Source organism: Aedes albopictus, chromosome 2 (genome assembly GCF_035046485.1).
Source record: "Aedes albopictus strain Foshan chromosome 2, AalbF5, whole genome shotgun sequence".
NCBI classification, from domain to species: Eukaryota; Metazoa; Arthropoda; class Insecta; order Diptera; family Culicidae; genus Aedes; species Aedes albopictus.
The window spans coordinates 122,027,514-122,047,431 of record NC_085137.1 but is presented as its reverse complement, the minus strand read 5'-3'; the positions used below and the strand labels follow the sequence as shown (position 1 = coordinate 122,047,431).

Here is a 19,918-nt window from a genome sequence, read left to right as displayed (position 1 = left end):
CTAAATCTCTCCTAAGGTCCCTAGACGAGCTGGAACTGAAGAAGGACCTGAACAACATCCTGAAAGGCGGTTCCTGAATCACCCACAACTGAAATCCGAAGCAGACCCATTAGGATAAGCATAACACCGGCTAATGAGATCCACAGAGCCTAATCCCCTTTGGCAATCCGATTGCCCGGGGTAGGTGAAATATTCCAGCAATTTTTGCTGAGAAGTGCCAAAACTCTATAATAATAACTTATTACACTTATTACTTATATGTTTGTCCATAAAGAAACCAATGCTTAAACAACTTGTTTGACTCGATCGAGTTTTTATTAGTATCAAACTGATGTTGTTTCTTGATTTCTTTCCTTGTCAAATATTTGACCCTGTGTACTTTAGGCCATACGCTGTGCACCACAAGCGGCTTTTTGCATGGTGTTTGTATTCAGTACACGAAGCGACCACTCTCGGGCTAGTAGCACCATATCAGCATGCAAGGCGAAACAGAAATATCAGGCAACTTTCATACGGCACAGCATCCAACTAGAACCAAGGTCAATAGCCATGTACCAACCGCATTAGGGTCCATAATCCACGTTAGTTCTATTGCTGTAAATTAAATTACGTCCTCCTGCACTACAGAGAACCCGTCGAGTGTTGCAAATCATTCGCTGTGAACGCACTGGCTGCACTAGACGACATGGGTATCATCGCATCGCGGCGGCACTCAATTGATGACTTCCGCTCCGACCACCGCACCGGGAACTGAATTTAATTTTAGTTCCACTCTCGTGAATGCTGCCGAGACGCCACGATTCGGAGTACATGTTTCGAGTGGAATTGTACTACAAAGACGCCTTTTAGGAAGGTTGCTCCAACCAAACCGAATTAAGAAGATTTATTACCCAGACGGCAAACACTGACCATGGACAATTTCTTTTCGATTGATGACGTTTGCATTGGTAGTTTCGTAGAACTAAAAACCAATTGTTCATTATTTATTTTCCTTAAAATTGTGTGCAACCATTTTCTTTTTTTTTCAAATTTGAGTATGTTCGTTATTGGAATTTCCGAGAGCTTTCGTCTCCATGATTTTTAGTAAATATCTACGTCCATTCAAAGATGGCAGCTCATCCTGTCACTTCTTTTATTGATACCGTGTATCCCCGTTATTTTGGGCGGCAACTTTGAGTAACCCTATGAACTTTTGAAAAATATTATTCTGGTAACCTTCTTTGCTTATTTTTTTTTATTCTTCGTTCGGTTTCACCTCGTTCCATGCGCAGAATGACGTTTGAGCCATTCTAATTTGAACGATGTGCAGAATTACAGAGGGGACAGATTAGATCATGTCAAACCAACGGGGGTACACGGTATCATACGTTTATTTTCGTTAGATCAAGGGATACGTGAACGGAAAATATCTGGACATTATAAAATCCACGTACAGTATTTTGATTTTAATGTTGCGATTGAAGTAGGCCGACTGGATGAATGAAACCGAGCTGTTTCCGGTGCTCGGCTCACGGAAAACGGGAAAATCTAGTACCTAGGCCTGGATTGGTCTGCGCTTGGTCGTCACAAATGAACCAAGCAAGTCAGCACTCCAGGGCCCCACATTTCGACTCAATGGAAAATAAATTTGATAGTGAGTGACTCTTTTAATTTTTAATTTTTTTTCTTATGTTTTATCTTAGCCCTACAAGTTCGTAATTGTAATTTTTATGGTTTTATCTCCAAACAATCTTTCATTAATCTCTAACATTGTATTATTAATAGTTCGATTTTATCAGCGTATAAAGCAGTATATTCTTTCGTTTATTTTTTTAAATATTTTTTTTTCTTACATAACACTATTTTAAATCTTAAAACTCTACCATTTTTTCTTCGTTTTCTTCAAAAATCAATCCCAATTGATAAAATATAATGACTCTTTTACTTGCTTTTAGAGCGTAGCTCTTTCGGACTGAAGAATGGAACTTATTATCAATTTGTCAAAGGCAAGGTGAAAAATTCAGCTATAATTGGTGGAGTGCTCACTAGCTACTAGTAGTTTTAACGTAGGTGTGGATCCTTTTCAGGAAGGAGAATTACGACTGGTGAACAAAAAGGCTTCATTGTCGTCGGTATATTGACACCGTTTTGACGACTATCAATCACTTTTTTTTCACTCACAGTCCGGTGCCGCTAGTAGAAACCCTTTATCCGAATTCCCTTAGCATCCTAGTATTTATAAAGATTTTAGCAGACATTAGTTTTCTTCGTTCTGTACCATGTCATGGTAAACGACACTTACTGCGTTTTCCATCGGTATAATAAGTTATACTGACTAGCTTGTTATACGACAAAAACAGATATCTGGCAGCACTGCTTTGATGTTTCGTTATTTTTTTATAGCAGGAACGAAAGCATGGAATGAACATATTTAGTGGCATAATGTCGAACAAATAAAAATCCAGTTTCTATTCGATAATCAACTTTATTGTTGCTTCGGTGTTGTAGGTAGAAGATGTGAAAGTAATTCGAAACGATTTCAGAACTAATTAGAGTCATAATTCCAGAATCGAAATCCTTAACGACTATTCTACGATTGCTACTAAACTTAAAACCAGACCGCCCACACAGCTGTGGGGGTACGAATATTTACAAAAGATTACTTTCCATAAAAACGACGAAATTTCAACTGGCAACTGTATGTGTCAAATAACGCCATCTGACCGAACGCACCCTTAGCCGAACACAATATGGTTGTTTTGATCTGTTTTCGGGACGGAACCGACGCCAATGTTCGGTCAGATAAGCCATTTGACAGCCTGAACCGTCTTTAGCTAGACAAAGTGCTTACCTTTTGCCAGACTGGAATAAGAGAGAAGACGAAATGTTCCCAAAAGACATGATGAAATTTGTAAAAGATCTCGGAGGAATGGCAGATAATGGAGGGAAGACACAACACTTAAGTCATATACACTAGTTTAAGCTAGATGCATACAATTAAGTGAAGGAAAAATTACCCTGTGTGTTGTTCAGTAATGACCTTACCAGGAAGTCACGGAATTGATCAAGTGGAAATCAACAGCTGCCATAATAGTCAATTAACAGCAATGTTGTCAATTGACACCATGGTTTCCAGTCGGCATCATACTTGCTAGTTATTTCATTGTTCAAGTTGATCAGAATTCGTCATTTTGTTATTCCAGTCTATCTAGCACGGAAAGTTTCCAAGATACCTCACTTATACAGCAAGATGTAATTTGAACCTAGTTTCTAACAATACTATGGCGATATAATTAAAAAAATAAATCTATTGACTATTTAACGGTATTTGCTTCTTCAGTGGATGCTGTTTTTTTCGCATGATCATTATCGCTGGTCAACTAAGCAACCATTTATTGATGACAATTAGCATCTAAACTACCGAACTCGGCTTGTGTTGACTCATTATATCATATGCTTCACTGTTGTTTGCAGTTTATACTGTCGTCCAGAGATTTGAAAGTACCTAGATTTCGAATTTTTGATACACTATTTCTTACACGGCGCACAATTTCGGACTTCTGTCTGAAATATAAAGTAAAATGTTCGCTGCGGCGAACTTTCAAATGACGAAAAAAAGCTAGGTGTGGCAGAGTGTTCTCGCTTGTCCATTTCGTAGCACTACCAACATAAACAAAAAAAAATAAAGCTACTATCGGCGGTTCCAAAATGGCGGCCCACGGCGTCACACGTCACGGTCGTTCAATGGGATTAAGCACGAACTAGGAATGCAAGTGCGGCTGCCAACACCAATCCGAGGGTGACCTGCACCGATGATGCACCGTTGCAGCTGTCCTCGTAGCAGGCGCAGACCTCCTGACGGCCGCCGAAACCAGAACGCTGGTAGCACTTGCCCTATGGTCGAAAGAAAGAAAAAATGATTGAAATGCGACACCTATGATGAAGAGATATATCTAGAAATCAGCGAATACCAACCTTGTAGGACGATTCATCCCAGCCGCAACCACGGATAATTCTGGTATCTGGGGGCACTGCATGAGAATTCAAAAACAAATTTAAGCATGATGGATCACAATTAGTAATCAGCCAGCAGCGGATACTCACGGTTGTTGACGGAGAACTCGATCGACTGGACGATCTTCCGGCAGAAGGTGTACTTGTTGCCATCCTTGTGGGTGTCGCAGTCAACCAGCATGTCCGACGGAGGCTTATCGTACGAGCACATCGAGTCATCCGCACTGTTGCACGTGAAGCATCGGATCGCATCACCTAGGAGACGTACAGAGAAAAATGAAACGGGTTGTTAACTTCTTAGAAACCATGAGACATTCCGAAAGATACACCCTGCAAAAAATCTATAAAAAAGATCTCAGAAATACAATTACATGGCTCACCCTACCACTAGTTCATAGGAACATTAAAATTCTTCGTCTCTTTTAATTTGCTAGAAAGTATCGCTTTTGGCACTTGTTGAACGTATATATACATATCTATAGATATGTATACGTACAACACGAGTGTCGGCAATTAAACACGATGCGAGCGAAAATAAATTAAATTTTCGTTTTGGACTTGTGTATCTACATACACACGGAGCTTGACAGCCGTGTGCAGCATAGTTGTCTTATGTTCTATGGGAATCCCTATTAAAACATGGGACAACTGTGCACTGTGCTGCACAAGGTAGTAGAGCACTTCAAGTAATCACATGTCCTCCTCGATTCCGATATTGTTGTTAGCCGTTAGCATGGACCAAAGTACAGCATCCGCTCGATAACTGACTGCTGTTTAACTGGACTGCTTTTTAACTGGGCGCTCGATAACTGGACCAAAGTCCAGTTAAAAAGCAGCTGTCTGTCAAAAATAAACGAAATTTAACCTCACATTTTGCAAATCAGTAAACAAAACAAAATATAACAATAGCCTCCGGCTCCGGGAGCTCAGTCCAGTTATCGAGCGGCGCTCACTAACTGAACTGTCGTCAAAGCCCAGTTATCGAGCGGAAGCTGTAGACGAATTCCTCGAACTCCAAGACTACCTTAGGATGGGCCTCTTTCGTCTTATGGCGGGTTTATGATTGTTTTGACGTATTTATGAAGAGTAATTTGGTTTATGCTTGGTTTTAAAGAATAGGTGTTGAAGAATTCTTCAAAAGCATTATAAAATTAATTTTGTTACTTGGGCTGAGTTTGTTCTTCAAGTGTAATCCGAACTTTTGGTTTCTTATGTAGACACTTGATTTGTGTACGGAAAAATGTTGTTGAGGTTCATTGGTTTTCACACGCAGCGCATAGGACGAGCTCTCCAGGAGCTATAGGGCTCTGCACGAAACTCTCACCCTCTCTTTCGCTCTCATTGAGATTTAGTAAACAACAAGGCCAGGAAATGTCAAAATCCCATACAAAATCAAAACAGTGCAGTGCCCTATATAGCTCGCACCCAACGGATTTTCATGAGCCTCCTATCAGCGCAGCACACTGCGATTTTGAAGAGCTATAGGAGACAATTTGGTGGGAGGTTCGCTGTCACATTTATGTAGGGTATCGCGCCACTTGGGCGGTGGCTTCTATATTCGTCTGTTTTCCACTATAACTCAGTCAATTTTGAACCAATTCACTTGAAATGTTGTACACGGGTAGATACTATACCTATCTTACCACATTCCAAAAGTTGTGTCAATTGGTTCAAATTTGACTGAGTTATAGTGGAAAACAGACGAATATAGAAGCCACCGCCAAGTGGCGCGATTCCCTATACTTGTGAAACGTAAAACTGTGTACCACGTACCGAAAACCGGGGTCAAATTGATCTCCGGATTGAAATTGATCAGTTGTTTTTTAAGTAGATAAAGTATTTTTTTTAATAGTTTCCTTACAAATAGCATCAAGTATCAGTTTAAAACAGCACGAAACTTGAAAGGAAACTACTGAAAATATACTTTTTCCAACGGAAAATCGTCTGATCAATTTCGACCCGAAGATCAATTTGACCCCGGATTACGGTACAATGTTTTAAACGCAATCACCACCAGTCCGACATCCCAACTAACATTTTCAGCGCTATAAGCTTCAGTCATTTGCTTTCTGTTGTGTAACCATCGAGTAAAAGCAGTCAACGCTGAGTAAAGGGAAAACTAGTCAAATATAAATCGTAAGCTAATACACGACTGCAAAACAAGCATCATACAGCTACCAAACTCGGTTTTCAGAAATTCATTGCTTGTCACTAAGGCTGCCTTTACTCCACCGTATTCCGACTCCAGGAGATTTTCCGGAAGATGTGAAAACTTGAACACATCGAATAGGAGTCCCCACTAACAAAACAGCTGCTACTATACAGTACAATTCGTTATACTGACAAATCCCCAAACCAGCAGCGCTATAAAGGCCGTTATGCGATTTCATTACGGCTAGAAGCTGTAATAAAGAAACTGTTGGTTTACCAACACGGCTTGTCGGATATAAACATTATTGTCAAAACAAACTTTAAGCGGAATATATAGCTACTACACAAATTCTTTACAGCTATTCATGTATGTGCTGTGAAATTATTTGGGTTGCTTTTATTGCACTTTAATTCAATGCCGGAAGATTTGCCGGAAGATGTGCAAATCGAGTAAGAGTCCCAGCCACTACAACAGCTGCTTTTATACAGTACGTTTTGTAATGTTGCCAAAACACAAAACAGCAGCGCTTCGTAGCCGTTTAAAGAACACTCTTTCAGCTAGAAGCTGTGAAGAAGAATCTGTTGGCGCAACCACACAGCTTGTTCAATGTAAACGTTATTGCGTTTGACGTTTCACAAGCTTTTACAGCAAGATGAAGTTGGGTAAGGTTTCTTGTGGCACAATTATGAAGCCTTGTCTGGAGTAAAACAAAACGGGCTATTTTCTATGTTATTTATATATTGCAGTGTGGCAGCGAGGACATCATAGGGACCAGTGGATACGGAGATCGAGAGTTCGATTCCAAGTAGCGGCAAGTACTTTAATTATTCAATTTTAAAAGTGATAATTCCAGTTCCACATGTATTGCGTCACGGTATCCTTAACCTAATTATATTTAATCGTTTAATTTGGGGATGCCGTAAAATTATTATTTAACAATTGCGAAAAGGCTGAAAAAGCGCCTTCTCAAGATGTTATTCAGTTAGTGGTTACATAGGAGCCGAGAAAAGAGCTATGACTAGGTGGCATAGAAGCTGATCGCACAGCATGTACAAGCTGATTAAGTTCGCCAGATTCATTGGTATATGGCTTGCATAGAAGCTTCCGTCCATATGTACAACACAGTAACTCAGCATCAAGCCGTATTAAGGACGCTTTGTTGACGTTTACATTCACAATAAATGTTAGTTGGGTACTCTTACAGTTATTATACAAGGTTGCCTAGAAGTTTTAAAATAACATAAAAACTTATTTTTTATGACAGTTTGAAGCTACAGTAAAACTAAATCTAAACTTGACATCAAATTTAATCAAGACAAACTAATATCAAAATGTGATATCAATTTGTTGCTGAATACAAATCCTGTTTTCCTTTTGCTATCATTTTGTTGCTAGACTCTGCTCGGGTTTGGAGTCAAAGGACAACTGCACGTAAGATTTTTGTATAATTATATTTCAGCTTTTCCCTCTAATTATATGCACTGCAGTAAAACAAATGTGGGAGATGTTCACGACATCCCAGAGCAACAGACATAGGAACTCAAATTGAATTACATCGAGCAATTGAGGCGCATTCGGCTTCTCAGCGGTTTCCCTCGTTACCCGGGGAAAAATTATGACATTGAAAAAATAAGGTATTAAAAATTGGAAAAACATTTTACTACATTAATTCTATCGGGTTTGGCATAGTCTTTTGGCATAATGGTCGAATGGCATAATCTGACAGAATGGCCGTTTGGCATAATAATAAGTGAAATGGCATTCTTCATTTTCATGTATGATAAATGTCTGTGTGGGTCTCCAGTTAGCCTAGTGGTTAAGACTATGGATCGCCAATCCTGAGACGGCGGGTTCGATTCCCGTTCCGGTCGGGAAAATTTTCTCGACTCCCTGGGCTTAGTGTATCATTGTACTTGCCTTACAATATACAAATTCATGCAATGGCAGGCAAAGGAAGCCCTTCAATTAATAACTGTGGAAGTGCTCAAAGAACACTAAGTTGAAGCGAGGCAGGCCAAGTTCCATTGCGAACGTCGAGCCACAAAAGAAGAAGAAGAAGGTAGAACTTTACGATTACGTTTAAATGCAATTTTAGAACAATCCGTAATATTCAATTATCGTAAAGTACTATGCGTCTCCTTAGTACTCATAGTACTTTACGATAATTGAATATTACGGATGCGTCTCCTTTGCCCGTGTAGCTGCCGGCTTAGAATAGCACTACGGACCACCTGTTCCGGGGGTAAAAGTCCACCAAACAGGTAACCCCAATCCAAGGTGTCAGGCGACCCGTGCTGAGGGATGAATGGTTGAGGGGGTTTAAAATATGCTCGAACTTCAACGGAGCCCGTAGCGTGGGTAGATCGCCTTTTTGGGTTGCGTTGCGGTGATAGATCTACCAAACCGAAATCTAGTGTCGTCCTATTTTTCAATTTTGGAATATGTGTTCTTGTAATTCAAGGATTTATAGTATTTAGTCCTTACTACTGGTGTTTTGGTGACTTCCAGTTTTTGAATAAAACTGAGTTTACCAACTTTACTTTGCATATAGTTAAAAACCTCATCATCTGAAGCTAAACTCAATGCAAAGGAAATCAAATTGGGTTAGGGATCCATGTATGTACTAACTCTTCGAAGACTGGAAAGTGCTAGTACTCAAGGAACATACTAGAATCCTTATTACTGAACACATGTTCCATTATTGGAATGATATTGCTGCTAATGTTAAAACCCGGGTCCTAACCTTCCTACTGAGGAGAATTTAGCAGTAAAACAAGGGTGATGCTAGGTTTCCGATGCATGGCCAATATCAGTACTCTTGTTTTGTTTTCTAAGAAAACAAAACAAAAACTGTATCAAAATCGATACTTTATTGCCCCTCAATGGCAATTGAGTAATGCGACATGCACTACACTAAGGATACGGGAATTGTCACAATAGATCTAAAAAGTGGTCGCAGTGACAAACCCGAACAGGAATAAAAAAAATGCGTCTCCTTTGCTTGCACTCGGCCTCGGCCTACACGTGTGACCAACACTTAAATTCGTGCGCCAAATCATTAGCAGGAGTTTTATGGCTACACATTTTAATCTTTATGACTTTCATTTCGCTGTAGTACAAGCTGGTACTAACCACACACTACCTATGAATATACATTGATGGCAGAACAATCAATCACTTCGATTCAGTTAACTCGTACGGAATGTAAATAAACGGTCAAGTCGTTGGTCAATTGGTTGGATCGAGGGACGGCGACGTGACGGTCCGTTTGAACACCACCAACAGACAGTGTAGTGTGATACAGAACCTACAACTTTACCATCCATCCATCCATCAGTAGACGACGACCCCGCACCGGAAAAATGTATCCAATCAAAACAATTTAGATCCAATTTAGTCCCTCTCAAGTTCGACGATTCAGCAGATGTGTGTTACGTCCGACGCAACGCGCGGCCACGAGCAAGCGAAGCGTTCTGAGAAAGTGTGCCAAATGCAGTCCAGTCCAGTCCAGTCGGTCGAATCGGAGCAAATTGAAGGATGTATACGCATATGTAGATAGTGGCAGTAGTATTTAGTGGCGTCAAATAGTCCGGGACGCCCGGCGTGTTTGTTTGATTGCATAATTAAGCAGCGCACATGGGAAGCAGCGCATAAGAGGCGTGGTGACGAGGATCTGAGTTCTGCATACTTTTAGATTATACCTATTTTATTGTAAAACAAAGTTTATTCCACTAAATGTTGGTTACTGTTCAAGTGGTAGACTTGAACGATAAGCCCAATTACATGAAGAACGAATTCTATAAAAATATTGATAAGGCCTACGAAGAGTGTACAACACCAGATGTCAAAGTAGTAATCGGAGATGCACGAGATGTAAATGTGCTGATCGACAGAGTAAGTTTCTTTCGCCCTGTCATTGGAACGGAAAGCCTTCATTCCGCTACCAACGATAATGCGGATGCACAGAAAGAGGGTGATTGTTGGAGTGCAGAAAGTATGGAAGGTATGAACGAAAGGATCGGAACAATATGTGGAGGTTTTAGGCAACTGTAAACAAAATGTTTAGAATCGACCATGGGCTGCAAAATGGTGAGTCGATAAGGATAGCGTCCAACATAGCTCTGGTCCTCACAAGCTCATACCTCATGCTTCCACCGTCCAAAAGATGACAAAGACCGCCAGCTAAGAGTTGTGTGCTTAGCTGGTAATGCAGCCTGGGCACTGTTGTCCTTCTGACTACAGCTAGATTGAGGAGGTACGACCCGAGCGTCTGTTCAACAAGGAGGTGCGGCTCAAACAGCGTCTGTTCTATAGCATCCAGCGGCTGAGTAAGAAATGCTGCATCTTGCCCAGTAGATCCAAGGTGTTAGCTCCATCAGCGTGGTCATCCGTCATCCCAGTGTTGGTAGGGACGCTAAACAGAACTGGCATGATGGCCCTCCGGCGAAACAGGAGTGTTGGCGTAGGTCCAATAACATGCCCAATAAGCCACCCGTAAAAATCCCCATTGTGAATAACATGGGAGAAATTACGACTCGATACAATCGACAAAGATCCACTCGACGAAAAAAGGACTACGATTGGAAACTTGGAACATGGAATTGCAAGTCACTTGGTTCCGCAGGATGTAACAGGATAATCCCAACTAACATTTTTGCTGTATAAGAGTTTAAAAGAGCTTTCTTCCAAAAGCGTTTTTTCCAAAAGCTGCTATGCAGCTACTTTTGTTAGTAGGGAATCTACTACGAATTACATCCCCGCAACCTCATGTCGTGGCGTTGCAGGAACTTTGAGACTTAGGGGCCATTTTTTTCAACTACAGCATCATCAACGTGCACTGCCCACACGAAGGGAGATTTAATGACGAGAAAGAAGCGTTCTACGCGCAGTTAGAGTAAACATACGAAGGTTTTTTACCGCGTGACGTGAAAATCGTTGTCGGCAACATGAACGCGCAGGTAGGAAGAGAGGAAATATACAGACCGGTAATCGGGCGAAACGGCCTGTAAATTCTTCTCGCATATAACCAATGTCCGCACATACCGCAGTGCGAATATAGATTCGGATCACTACTTAGTCGCTGTATGCATGCGCTCAAAACTTTCGACAGTTATCACCACGCGTCGAAGTCGAACGCCGCGGCTCAACATCGAGCAGCTGCGTAACGTAGAAGTGGCTCAAGACTACGCGCAGCAGCTAAGGACTGTATCGGAAATTAACTATAAACATTCAGGATGCTCTATCTCGAAGCATGTTTGGTCTTATCATTTCGGTTCTTCTATCAAATCTTCACAATACAGTCAAGTTTAGAACAGCCTGAAAAAAATTGAAAAATGTTTAGCATTATTGAAACTATTGTAGAATGAATACATCTCACAAATTAAAGTTTTGGACAAATTGTTGTTTTTTAAAGATTTTCCAGCGTTTCAATAACCTGTAGCGAATAAAACTTGTACGGCGAAAAATCCAAAAAATATTAATTATTGTTAGCAGTTATGTACACATAACATATCATCGAACACCAACTTAAAAAAAATATTTATGATCGAAAAACCCTCAACAATTAAAACATTACCTATCCTAAAAAAACACTAATTTTGTGTCGAACTTTGACAGTCTGTTTCAAATATCTTCAAAGGTTATACAATTCCGTTCTCTACTAAAGCTACCTCGTCGTGAAGTTTAATAGTAGTTTACGCAACAAGGTGCAGAATGACGATTTTTACAGCACGAGTCGTACATTTATCCAACGAGGTTTGCCGAGTTGGATAATTACGACGAGTGCTGGAAAAATCGAGTTCTGCACCGAGTTGCGTACAACGATTTTTGCAATTTCATAAATTACCCTTGAGGATAGTTTTTAACAAAACTTTTTCATCAAACTGCACACTGATGTTCATAGCCATGTTTAAGAAAATCTGATCATAACAGGTTATACTGTGCAGTTGTCACAATTTTCCAAAACTGCGTCCAGAAAGCATCAAGAAGTTGACCAAAACTGAAAACAGTGCTGTAATAGTTCATTACGCAACGCAAATCAGTGCTGTAATGAACCATTACAGCACTGTTAATTTGGTGTGGGAAAGTAGGCCTTTTCCTGTCAGATTTGCGTGAGGTAAAACAGCCTATTACGATGAGAAATTGCAAAAAAACATTTCCAATTAAAAAAAAATTGAATCATCAATTTGATGTATTTTTTATTTGCGTAATCGTGCTTTGAATGAGCATCAAAAAATAGGGTCCCTGAAAAATGACCTTTTTTCATTTTTAAGAATTGCGCTAAAATGGAATCGAATTTTTTCTTGAAAATTTTTTTTTACCTATATTATGAGCAATCTGGGAAAGAATATATTTGCGCTAATATATTTTAAAAAATCAAAAAAATTTCCATTTTTTCCGCAATTTCAAATTTTTAAGAGGTGTCCAAAATTTCAAGATCATGCGTTTAAACTTTGAGATTGATGACCATGTAAAATGATTATTTTTACAAAAACAAAAGTGCCATTCCTTTTTCTGAGGATTTATATAGTACCTCCAAAAATAAAATTATTAATAACTTGAATAAATTATTTTTTAGGATGTTTTGAACATATATAGTTAATTTCCGATACAGTCCTTAGCAGTGGCTGTACCAACAGCAGAGCAGATTGGCGCAGCTACACTTGAAGATGGCTGGAGGAACATCCGATCCACCATAGGTAGTACCTCGGCTACAGCACTAGGCTTCGCGACTCCGAATCACAGAAACGACTGGTACGACGGCGAATGTGAACCACCGTATACGTCAAAAACGGGTGCAAAATGTAAACAATCCATTACAGCTGTATTCAGCTGTTCTAATTTCGTCAAAAAATTACCGAACACGGTAATCAAAATTAAGTGTATACCAGGACGAATTAGGCACGTAATAGACAGGCGCGTAACAAGCAGAACACAGTCTTCCGGTGGAAGAAGCGCCAGCAGGAAGAACGAAATCGCGAAGCCATGGAACAGCTGTACCGCGTTTAGGACACACGAAAGTTCTACGAGAAGCTGAACCGCTCGCGCAGAGGCTTCTTCTAGGGAATCTTCTCACGAGCGAGCGTGAGGTGGTCGAGAGGTGGCGGCAGCATTACGATGAGCATGAACACCTTGACGACGTTGCAAGCACCGAAGGTGGCGTGGTAACAGATCTAGGAGTATGTGCACAGGACGAAAGACTTCCGGCCCCTGACCTCCAAAAGATTCAGGAGGAGGTTGGCCGGTTGTAAAACAACAAAGCCACTGGAGCGGATCAACTACCAAGCGAGCTTCTAAAATACGGTGGAGAAGCACTGGTGAGAGCACTACACTGGGTCATTACCAAGATTTGGGAGGAGGAAGTATTACCGGAGGAATGGATGGAAGGTATTGTGTGTCCCATCTACAAAAAGGGCGACAAGTTGGATTGCGGGAACTACCGCGCGATCACACTACTGAGCGCTGCCTACAAGATACTCTCTCAAATTTTATGCCGCCGTCTTTCACTGATTGCAAGAGAGTTCGTGGGGCAATATCAGGCTGGATTTATGGGTGAACGCGCTACAACGGACCAGATGTTCGCCATCCGCCAGGGGTTACAGAAATTCCGCGAATACAACGTGCCCACACATCACTTGTTTATCGATTTCAAATCGGCGTATGATACAATCGAGCGAGAACAGCTATGGCAGATTATACACGAATACGGATTCCCGGATAAACTGATACGGTTGATCAAGGCGACGATGGATCGAGTGATGTGCGTAGTTCGAGTGTCAGGGACACTCTCGAGTCCCTTCGAATCTCGCAGAGGGTTACGGCAAGGTGATGGTCTTTCGTGCTTGCTGTTCAACATTGCTTTAGAGGGTGTAATTAGGCGAGCGGGGATAAACACGAGTGGTACGATTTTCACGAAGTCCGTTCAGCTGCTTGGTTTCGCTGATGATATTGATATTATTGCTCGTAAATTTGAGACGATGGCGGAAACGTACATCCGACTAAAGAGTGAAGCCAGGCGAATCTGAATAGTCATTAATGTGTCGAAGACAAAGTACATGATGACGAAGGGCTCCAGGGAGGAATCACCGTGCCCGCCGCCACGAATATCCATCAATGGTGATGGAATCGAGGCGGTTGAAGAATTCGTGAACTCGGGCTCACTGGTGACCGCCGACAACGACACCAGCAGAGAAATTCAGAGGCGCATTGTGGCAGAAAATCGTGCTTACTTTGGACTCCGCAGAGCTCTACGATCGAACAAAGTTCGCCGCCACACGAAGTTAACTATCTACAAAACGCTGACAAGACCGGTTGTCCTCTATGGTTACGAAGCATGGACCCTACGTACAAAGGACCAACGCGCCCTTGGAGTTTTCGAACGGAAGGTACTGCGTACCATCTACGGTGGAGTACAGATGGAAGACAAAGAAGGCGAATGAACCACGAACTACATCAGCTGCTGAGAGAACCAACCATCGTTCACACCGCGAAAAAAGGGAGGCTACGGTGGGCGGGTCACGTCATCAAGATGTCGGATAGCAACCCGACTAAAACGGTTATCGAGAGTCATTCGACAGCTACCAGAAGACGTGGTGCGCAGCAAGCTAGGTGAGTCGATCAAGTGGAGGACGACTAGTCGAGCCTTCGCAGGGTGCGGAACTAGAGACACACAACCACAACCATGGACCGAGTAGAATTAAGACGACTCCTACGTTCAACAGAGGTCATTCAGGCGGTCTTTCTGACCGGTAAAGCCCAGTTTAGTGTTCGAAAGGAAACGCTCGAGAAACTTCTTGAGCGATTCCTGGCGGGGTCCACTATTGGGCAGATCGTATTCTCTTACCATGTTAAAACGGTGACAATTGTGGACCCCCAGATTTGTTCACATTTACAAATTTGTTCAAATTATCGCTTTCCAGACTAGTTTCATCACATGGAACTGCTGTCTAGGGATATGAGCCATGGTCTCCCGGTGGAACTTTACCAGTAGAAGATTTGAGCAGGAAATTTGCTAGGGATCCACTATTGCATAAAATACCCTACAAAAATTAGAGGTTTGGGCGAAATCGGATTCCATTTGTGTTATGCTCTGATATTCTTCCTTTGGAATACGACAATTTCTCCGTCCTCGTCCTTCGTCCTCGCATGCGTCTAGAACTAGCTACACCAGGTGTGATAAAGTTGCTTCCTTGCCGCTTCTGCCATACATAACGAACGTAACAAACAGTATTGCAAAGGAAAAAAAGCCAATTTAATTTTTCACTGAAAATGCGTTCGTGGTACGTGGTAGTGACATTCGAAACTTGATTCTATGTTTGTCGTTTGCACCACTACACGTAAATGTCGAGCCCTTGGGTCACCTGACAAAACATTGGGTAGCACTTATGAATTCCCTGTATCTCATATAGTGCTATTATAATGCTAATTAACTGCTTGTACGCATTCGGCCTTATCATCAATGGAATACAAGGGTTTTTATGTTTTGAAAATGCTGAATAAGCACATTATTTGTATTATTAATGTTGAATTAACGCTTAAAAGTACATACTTCCAATGCCAATTTGAGACCATTTATTAATGCTTATGGTTACTTGGGTATGAACTGTCATTTCTTCGTAACTGCGTACTGCGGTTACAGAAATAACGGTTTAACGGCAAGGAATTCCACATGCATCAAGATAGGCTGAGAAATTCCTTCTGAACTGCAAACAGTCCTTAATAAGCTTTCTCACATCGTTAGGGCCCATATAGCCGAGGCGGTAAACGCACGGGTATTCAGCATGACCATGCTGAGAGTGACGGGTTCGATTCCCGGTCGGTCCAGGATCTTTTCGTAAAGGAAATTTCCTTGACTTCCTTGGGCATAGAGTATCTTCGTGCCTGCCACACGATATACGCATGCAAAATGGTCATTGGCAGAGGAAGCTCTCAGTTAATAACTGTGGAAGTGCTCATAGAACACTAAGCTGAGAAGCAGGCTTTGTCCCAATGAGGACGTTACGCCAAGAAGAGCGAGAGAGAGCGACATCGTTAATATAAGAGTGAGAATAGTGCGTACTTGATGATAATCGGGAAAATTGGGTTGTTTAGTGAATAAAGTATTGCTATTTTCTATAGTCTAATTGAAAGATCTCATTTTTCTGAGAATAACGTGATTTTATTGGATTCCAATACCTTTGTTTTGATGGTTAAATTAACAAAACAGTTTTCATTTTCGTGGATAGAATGACAGTTCAATAGATAAAATGACAGTTCGACCCGAACAAAAAAATTTCCCCAAACAAACTTTAAATGCATTTTTAAAATAGTTCCCGGACTCCAAAAATTATGAAATTTTGAATTTCGACTAATTTTTGGGCGGAGAATCTGATTATGAAATAATCTAAGTACCCCTAAAGAACCCAATTATAATCACACTAGAAGTTCGACAAAAATCTCATTTTAATCTAACGCTTTAGATAAGTTAGAAAGTATCGTTAAAGTTCATTTAAAAAATCAATTTCCAATTCAACCATTTAGGGCAGTAGAGTTATCTATCTTCTAACAGGTATGACCTTGAAAATAATGAATGAGATCATTTGTTACAATACATAGGCTCTTCCCGCATCGCTTCATATGTCGATTAGACCGGCCCACATTTTTATGGCGAGAAAGAAAAGTTGGAGAAATTCACGGGGCACCCTCTAGAACCGTGCCTTTGGATGAGAAGAACAATCTGTGAAAGATTCAGCTCAATCGGTTTAAAACTGAGGTGGCGCAAATGAGTTGAAGGTTTGTATGGGATTTTCAGTCCAAATATATGGGAAATTGGATGGCCTACAGTCTCTCACTCAGTACGCCGGTTCAGCGAATTCGATTTAGCTCAGAATTTAAAGAATGGTAGTTGATACCCTAAGGAACAATTTTGTAGAAGACCATATCATGATAAAACTTAATTTAGCTGCAGTTTCAGCTAACGAAAGCAGGATGAGGACATCTTCTCCCGTTTACTCTCGGTTGTTACATGCAGCACGTGTTTGTCGGTCGAAGCTTGCGCGCTACATCATAGGCAGCTATGTGATTCTTCATTGTTTCGATACCCGCACACGTGCGTGAGCAATTGAAATGAAGGACAACATAGCCGCCTATGATGTAGAGCGCAAGTTTCGAACAGCAAACACGTGCTGCATGTGACAACCGAGAGTAAACGGGGGAAGATGTCCTCATCCTGCTTTCGTTAGCTGGAACTGCAACTAAATTAAGTTTTATAATGATATGGTCTTCTACAAAATTGTTCCTTTGGGTATCAACTACCATTCTTTCAATTCTAAGCTAAATCGAACTCGTTGAATCGGCGTACTGAGTGAGAGACTGTAGGCCATCCAATTTCCCATATGTTTGGACTGAAAATCCCATACAAACCTTCAACTCATTTGCGCCACCTCAATTTTAAACCGATTGAGCAGACATTTTCACAGATTGCTCTTCTCATCCAAAGGTACGATTTTAGAGGGTGCCCCGTGAATTTTTTCGACATTTTTGTATTTGGGCCGGTCTAATGTCGATACATTATCTACGAGCTTCATCAGTCACCAATTCAGCAAAATCCCCGTCTAGACAGTGTGCTCTACCTAACAACCTGTTCTTTTCATTTCTAGCGAAATATGCTTAGTGCACTTTAAAGTTCTCACATGAAATGCAACCGTAACGTTTCTCCACCAGCCCCGTAGAAACAATGTGATGTGACAAATCCGGTCCCGACGAATGCAAATGTTCATTCTTATTCTCACATTCAAATGCAAAACCTCTCTCTCACGTGGTTCGGCGGGTCAGAGCGCGCGCAATCGAGAGTCGGGGGAAATCACACAAGGCAAAGGATATCGATCGCATAAAGATTCACCCTCACCAACACATCGCACAGGGAGCCACAAATCATCATGCAGCTGCTGTCCCCTATCCGTAGCACCTAGTATGGCACTCCAGCGCAGCAGGTCGGCTTCCCCCTCCCCCTCTCGACAGCAACATATCCACAAAGCTAGCTTTCTTACATAATAATATGCATGTCCTTCGCGGAAATTATCAGGAGTCAAAAATACTCCAATTGGTGAGTTTTTTCAAGTTGTAAATCGACTTGAACGAACTGAGTACCAAATGAACAGTGGCCAAAGAAAGACGCTTACCATTGTTCGGATAGAGTCACGATGGGTGAAAAATCGATTCCTGAAGGACGAATTTTCCCGTTCAAAAATGTTTGATGTAACATTCTATCGTCAAATCGGTCACACAAGTTCGCACAATGTTTAATCAATTTCACAGTAATACGAATGATGGTTCCATCGAACCGTGATTCCACCACATGTGCCTAGTTTTACGCTGATTTTATCCTTCCACGAATCGCTTACCTTTTTGCACGATGATCGACAGCAGCAGGACACTGGCCAGGATTATCGATTGCAGCACAGCCATTTCTTCTGTAATCCTTCTTCTTCTTCTTCCGGGGACTGGGGATAGAGCTTGTCCTAGTTAGCAGATATCAAAACGCACACTTCCGGCGATCCACTATTCCCAACCAGTGTGGGGTGCGGCGGACACAGGTCAGGTCGATTACGGTAACTTCCACGCAATGCAGATCCACCACCTAGAAATCACACGTCACGTTTAATTCTAGAGAACAAAAAAAAATGTGGAGGGTCTCGGCCACTCCACACTCTATGAACGGCGCAGGGAGGGGATGTAGGCAATTTTCCAATCAAATCCAGTTTCGCACAGAACTGCTACGCTCGCTCACGCCACACTGTCTGCCCGCGTTAGTTGCTGCCTGCCACTACCGACTGACCTGATAGGGATTCACACCACGCAGCACAGCAGGAACTGTTTCAATCAATATTACTTGGACAAAGCTCACAGCATGAACGGTGGTGCCCCTTTTTCCTTACAATTTCCTATCTCTCCTCCGAGGAAAAGAAAATTGTGTAACTGATTCGAACGTTCCTGTCAGCTATCATGAGGGAGGGTTGGTGCCCATTGGCGCTGGAGAATCCCTCAGAACAGCTGCAGCAGGCCACCAACACGGACTGGGGTGGGTGTGAGTGAGCAGAGCAAATCCAAAGGGGTGGGTTTTCCTTACCCCAGGAAAAAAAGAACGTTGGCACGGAACACACGACACAACGCGATGAGGACGACTAGCGAACGACCGACCGACAACGACAGACTGTGTGCTTGGAAGTGGGCGCCTGGCCGTTGGAGCTTCTCGGACGGTTGGATGGTTCTCGTTCCATCGAAAAATAAACGCGATGAAGAGCACTTCGCTGTGAAACCATATGGGAATGAGTACTACGCGAGAGGGAGAAATAATGTATTCGATTAAGAGAATATTGTTAATTTGTATGGTAGTGGGATAGTTCTGGGATAGATTTAAATAATAATTGTACAAAAGCAACAAGGAAATTATTCTAAGAAATCCATACCGTTATGAAACAATTAGTGTAGTTGTTTTCAGAAATTTCATAATAGTTATTTATGGAACGAGTTGCAAAAAGACGATTTTTTTTTTCAGCAGGAGTCGTACATTTATCCAACGAGGCTTGCTAAGTTGGATAAATATGACCAGTGCTGTAAAAATCGAGTTTTGCAACGAGGTGCAACAACATTTTTGCAACGCCAAAAAAAAATCATTGGAATATGATTAAATCAATCAGTAGCATCCTACATCCCGGTGCACAGTGGGAAAAATCGACCCAAAAAACGGATCTTTTAACCACAGACAAACAGACGTAACACCTTGAACAATTTTCA

At 41.6% G+C, this 19,918-nt stretch overlaps 1 protein-coding gene across 2 annotated transcripts; it reads right to left on the bottom strand.

The window, feature by feature from the left end:
- Nucleotides 1-946: 946 nt before the first annotated feature.
- On the bottom strand, nucleotides 947-19,406 carry LOC115253486 (uncharacterized). 2 transcript variants are annotated; one of them, XM_029853170.2, is made up of 5 exons: nucleotides 19,251-19,406; nucleotides 18,526-18,761; nucleotides 4,084-4,248; nucleotides 3,955-4,010; nucleotides 947-3,873 (listed from the first exon to the last, which is right to left on the bottom strand). In XM_029853170.2, exons 2-5 carry the CDS (start codon nucleotides 18,587-18,589, stop codon nucleotides 3,730-3,732), a joined length of 429 nt encoding a protein of 142 aa, XP_029709030.1. In that variant the 5' UTR covers nucleotides 18,590-18,761; nucleotides 19,251-19,406; the 3' UTR covers nucleotides 947-3,729. The 2 variants fall into 2 exon arrangements, with proteins under 2 accessions (XP_029709030.1, XP_029709031.1); XM_029853171.2 differs by lacking the exon at nucleotides 19,251-19,406 and adding an exon at nucleotides 18,960-19,092.
- Nucleotides 19,407-19,918: the final 512 nt, after the last annotated feature.